Genomic DNA, 6,371 nt, shown 5'->3' with positions numbered 1-6,371 from the left:
ATATCGTTTTATATATAATATAAAAATAATTATATTTTATAGATTAAATTAAAATAAGAAATGTAATTAATTAGTTATCTGTAATATTAACTAGAGATCATGAATTTAAAAATATAAAAAGAGAGATAACTAATATAGAGTAGAAAAAAAACCATAGAATATAAGCACATTGATATGCATATTGATAGTAAATTAGTTGCTTATCAATAATAATATTACATGATTCTATTACTCACTAACTTATCATTATTTAACTAGTCACTTTTTCTTTAAGATATGTACGCAACAATAAATTATAACTTTTATGGTTATAATTAAATATAATTTTTTAACATGAAAATTAAATTTTATATATTATTAAATATTATTTATTTATATTTTAATTATATTATTACATGTAATAAATTATATCGTTTGTTATATTATGATACAGAAGTCATGTTTTTATTATTCTAAATATGTAATTGAATCTTATAAATCACAATTTTCTGTCAGATAAAAACATTCTTTAAGACAATGAAAAGTTCTTTTATTGGTGGTTTTAAATAACAGATTTATTTTTTCTTAAATTTTTAAACAAAAAAAATTTCAAATCAAATAATTTTCTTAAATTTTATTTATTTATAAAACTGAATTTAATCTATTTAATGTAACATAAATTTATAATTTTATAAAATAATTTGAAATGAAAATTTGTAATGTAAAATACAACAATTAAATTTATTGAATTTTTAATAAAATATATAATATTTATTTTATCATTTTGAAGAATTGATATATTTGTTAGTAATTATTATAAGTAATTTTTATTGCTAGATTATTTCTTATCTTATTATGATTAACATAAAAAATAATATTTTGTGAATGATTTTTCATTAAAATTTGGTATTAAAAATATTAAATAAATTCTCAATTAATTCTCAATTTAAATAACTGTATATATGGTATCGAGATAAATACATAATAAAATAAAATTCTTTATAATTTCAATGACATTGTTGTCATCTTAATAAGTGTCATTAAATTTTAAATAGCAATGTTAGTAATTTTCATATATAAACATATTACAATCTGAATTGTTTGATGTATGTCATTATTGTTATCATTGTATTAAAAGCGATATTATCATTTTTATATCGAAGTTGGTTTTAGTTGTTTAATAATCGATTATTTATTACAATTATATATTGCATATTTATATAATTCGATGCCGGCAAAAACAATTTCATATTGTTCAAGATAAAAAATATTAATGTTTAATTAATAATAGATTTATAGATTATTAATATTTTTGTTTAAATAAAGAAAGTTATAAACAATGTTGATAAATCAGAATAGCACGGAATCTGAGATTCAACAAACATTTTCAGATTTTGAGGTTATGGGTACGTAATACTATTTTAAAATATTAATATTTATTGCAATTTAATGTTTACTGTGTATAAATATAATATTTCTATTACTAGTATATAATATAATATTGCAATATAACAATAATAAATATTTCAAATCTAATATAAATTTAATATAGAATATATATATATATATATATATATATATTAATAATTACATATATTTTGATAAATTTTAATTAATAAACTTGTTATTTATAAAAATTTTAATAACAAAAGAATATAATAATTATATATATTATATTATATTGTATGTTATATTATGATATATATTGTAATATTGTTATATAAGATAAATACAATAAAAATTATATATATATTATATAATTTTTATTAATTATTAAATTATTTTTATTGAATAATAAATTTATTAAAACTCATTTCACTTGCAAATAAAATTATTTTTATGTAATTAAGTGTAATATGTAATTTAAATGAAATATATTTTTTTTATTTATTATTACAATGTTTACATTTGAAAAAGAAATTTTATGTATGTTTAGATTAAATAATTTATTTTTATTATTATAACTCATTATTTAATTAAAAAAATTTGACTTATTTAAAAATAATTATATATTTATATATTTAAAAAAATTAATATTTGTAATAATAATAATATAAAATTTATTATATTGAATTTATTTTTTTTAATCATTTTTTTTGTCTAAATATTATACTTTATATATTATTGGATATTTTTACATTTTATTATTTTTTATGATTGTATTTTTTTCAGATGATTTATTTCAAACTTTAAGTTCTGAATTAGGTATTCCTGTATTATTTGATGATGAAATATCTCAAAAAATAGATAATAATGTTGATAATCAAATTATAAAAAATACATATATAGGAGAATCATCAAATAATTTTGAAGAATCAAATATTTCACAACAAAATTTAGGTAAATCTTTTTTTTTATTACAGTGATTTTTATTTATTAACTATAAATTTATAAACTATTTTTATTTATATAGTTATAATTTAACTATAAATTAACTATAAATTATAGATTTACATGTAGCTAATGATGTAAAAATGGAAATTAAATTGGAATCTGCAAATTCTTATGGACAATCTTTATCTCCTACACCAAATCAATATAAATTTAATAGATTAGAATCTCAAGTTGAAAGAAATTCTACTGCTTCTCTTTGTGATTTTAAGGTATAATAAAAATATCTTTATTTAAATGAATTGAAATAATTTATAATATTTATATATTATATTTGTTAATTTGTTGTAGACAATTTTAGAAACACCACCCATTTCTCCTTCACAAAATATATCCCCACCTATATCACCACAATCAATTTCAAATGTAACTATTGCAAATCAAATAAAACTTATGCCTCTTAAATCACAAGATACAAAAGAAACAAAATTTATTCTTTCTGAAAAAAATTTTGCTAAACGTGTTTGGATTCAACCAAAAAATAATATTCAACTTATCACTGATGGTAAAACTTTCCTTTAAAAAAATTTTTTAATTAATTTTATTTTTGTTAATGTTTATTTTTCTAAATCACATGTTATTCTTTTATATACTTCATATTTTCCAGCACAGCCTCAAAATGCTATATTTTTTAATACACAAAATTTTGTTGCACTCACTCAAAAAATTAAACAAAATTATATATCATATCCTTATATGACACATACAACTAATACAAATAATAAACGAACTTCAGTACAATTTCCATCAATACAGATAAAAACGGAAACAAATAAAATTCAATTACCACAAGAAAATCATGTAAAAATTATGGATAGTGTAAACAACATATATACATCAGAAACAAATCAAGATGTAAATATGATTGATACACCTTTGGTTCTTAACAATGAAGAAATTGGACACTCTTCTGTAATTATAAAAAAAGATTCAGCTGTGTCTAGACCAGTAGTAATTAAAACAGAAAATTCAAATTATACTCCAATTGTTATAAAAAATGAAATACAAGATGTTAATTTTATTGGACGACAGGAATGTGAAATAAAAGCATTGAAAAGACAACAAAGAATGATAAAAAATAGAGAATCAGCTTGTCTATCACGAAAAAAAAAGAAAGAATATGTCTCTTCATTAGAAAAACGAATTCATGAATTACAACAAGAAAATAAACAATTAAAAATGGTAAAAATTGCATATTGAAAATTATATTATATATTTAATAAAATTATGTTTAATTTTGTAAAGAATTATATTTATTATTAGGAAAATACAACTTTAAAACAAAAACTTTCATCATTGGAACATACAAATACTAATAATAAACTTAAAAATCTAAATCTCAATGCTAATAAAAAGAATGTTGCTATTCTCTTAGGAATGATTTTTATGGTATCTTTAAATGTTAATGGTTTTAAGTAAGTTTATAATAAACTTCTTATTAATGTATTTATCAAAATTTTAAGAATTATGTTATAGATAATTAATTAATGAATAATATGAAAAAATTAGTTTAAGAAAAAAAATATATATAGTAAAAATTATTTTTTAGAGATATATTTTTACAAAGTAATCAGTTGGATATATTACCTACTGACATTCCAATCAGCACACATTATGCAAAACATGGAAGAACATTACTTTGGTCATCTAAAGATCAAACTCGACAAGAAGATGAAGATAATTTTCGTAAAAATATATCAATTCCACAACCGATGTGTCTGATGCATATTAATCAAAGTGAATCAATTCGTTTAGATTATGAACTGAGACAATGGATTGGTGGAAAATCTTATCAATATAATTGGACTACATTAAAAAAAGCAACATTACATACAAAATTTATAGGAAAGTTTTTATCATCTTCTCATACAATGAAAGCTAAAATTAAACATAACATATCAGAAGAAAATAAACATGAAATATTTCAAAAGATAACTGACTCATCAATATTAAATGCAGTAGAAATATTTTCTCCAATAATAAAAGAACATGCTTCTTTATTCGAAGCCTTAGGAAGGAGAGATGATACCTTTTATGTAGTTTGGTTTGGTGGAGAACATTTGCTTTTGCCAGCTTCAAGTAAAAATAGTACAGGCAGACCGAGAATGTCATTAATTCTTCCTACACTTTCTATGAATGGTAATAATTTTTTATTTAGACTATATGTATTATGAAATTGAAAAAAATTCATTCAATATTTCTTTTAGAAACATTTTCAACGCCTCCAAAACATATAACTATGATGCAAATTGATTGTGAAGTTACTAATACCCAATTATTACATTTACAACAATCAATCATACCTGATCATTTAAAAAATATTAATAAAACTGAAAATCATACACATCAATCAGATGATGAATCAGATGCAGTAACAGCAAATGTAACTAAAAATTACAAACCATATTTTATTAAAGAAAGTAATCACAAAATGTTTCATAAAAAAAATTTAAAAGATATATATGTTAATAAAGATAGTAAAAATTATAATAAGTCAATTGCTTATATCTTAAAACAGAAATTTATTTCTGAATTCGATTTAGAAGAAGTAAAAACTGAATTGCTCAAAGATCTAAAAAAAACAGATTCTAGTACAAAATTTATGCCTTCGAAAAAAAATGAAAGTGAATAATAGTTATAGTATTTAAAAAAGAAATTTGTATTTTTAACAATAAAAAATATATACATATATAATATTACATAGATATTAAAATAGTAAATATACATAATCTTAAAACATAAAGAGAATTCATATATTTTATGTATTTCTTATATTTTATATTTTAAGAATCATATATAGGATATTTTTGAAAATATGAGAAATTATTAAGGGTCGATTTTACATCAAAATGATTATAAAAGTTGATATAAAATTGAAATTGTTGATATGAAGTTATTTTTCAAGTTATAAATGATTTAATTTTAATTTATTGGCAATATCACATCATAGTATCACATCTAGTCAAATCTTTTAATCAAGATTAATATCTTCATTTTAAATGCAAAATAAAATAATATTAAAAAAATTTTTATTTATAAAAATATATTTATCTCTATGCAATATACTATTAATATATTATATACTTATATACTATTATATACTTCTAAAATAAAATTAAATAAAACTTTTTATAATTTATAATTTGAAAAATAAATTTTTAATCAACATTTTTCTGAATTCTGAATTTTTCTATATATATAACTTTAGTTTTGATCGTAGTTTTTGAATTAAATATCTTTAAAAAATATATGTGATTTGTTGATATGTGAATTAAGATTAGATTTTGAATTAAAGTTTAATTCATATCGAATTTAAGTATTCCAAAGAATTATTGGAAAATAAAATGTAGATTTTGAATGACCAAAATTATAACTGTATTATAATGATACATATTAAATCGATCATCATTTCTTTCAAATTTTGTGTCAATTGGCCATTTATATTTTTTGAAAGCGCCATTTTTGTAGAATTTAAATTAGATTTAAATCAAAATATTATTCAATCATCTTTATATTATTCGGTGATCCATGGTCATCTATATATGTAAAGGCAATACGTAACTAAACAATAGTATATACATATTATATATATATATATATTATATATAATATATATATAATAATATATATTATTATATATATATATATTAATATTAATATATATTATATATATTTAAAAATTTATATTTATTTATTAAAAATTTTTGAACTATGATATCTCTCGATTATAGAAAATATTTTTATGGATATCTAAAATAGTGATATGTATAAAAAAAAGTTTTTCTTAAAGAAAAGAAAAATATAATTATAAAATATAAAATATAAAATAATGTAATATAAAAATGAATTATAATTATAATATAAAAATAAATTATATATATATTTTAAAAAGTTATCAAAAATGATAAAAAGCACTTTATTCTTAATAATTTCATTTAATATTTGAATATAGATTTAAAATCTATATCAAATATCAAATTTATATCAAATCTTATAATCTT

At 18.0% G+C, this 6,371-nt stretch overlaps 1 protein-coding gene across 2 annotated transcripts; it reads left to right on the top strand.

The window, feature by feature from the left end:
• The first annotated feature begins 1,211 nt into the window (after nt 1-1,211).
• LOC122714150 (cyclic AMP-dependent transcription factor ATF-6 alpha) lies at nt 1,212-5,062 on the top strand. Of its 2 annotated transcripts, XM_043935227.1 has the most exons (8): nt 1,212-1,385; nt 2,152-2,319; nt 2,428-2,582; nt 2,662-2,875; nt 2,978-3,552; nt 3,634-3,785; nt 3,920-4,509; nt 4,578-5,062. In XM_043935227.1, the coding sequence occupies exons 1-8, from the start codon at nt 1,319-1,321 to the stop codon at nt 5,000-5,002; spliced, it is 2,346 nt and encodes a 781-aa protein (XP_043791162.1). In that variant the 5' UTR covers nt 1,212-1,318; the 3' UTR covers nt 5,003-5,062. The 2 variants fall into 2 exon arrangements, with proteins under 2 accessions (XP_043791162.1, XP_043791163.1); XM_043935228.1 differs by lacking the exon at nt 2,662-2,875 and having other exon boundaries at nt 3,127-3,552.
• Nucleotides 5,063-6,371: the final 1,309 nt, after the last annotated feature.

Source organism: Apis laboriosa, unplaced genomic scaffold (genome assembly GCF_014066325.1).
Source record: "Apis laboriosa isolate Shangri-la unplaced genomic scaffold, ASM1406632v1 scaffold289_cov146, whole genome shotgun sequence".
Taxonomy (NCBI): domain Eukaryota; kingdom Metazoa; phylum Arthropoda; class Insecta; order Hymenoptera; family Apidae; genus Apis; species Apis laboriosa.
This window is presented reverse-complemented; position numbering and strand designations above follow the sequence as displayed.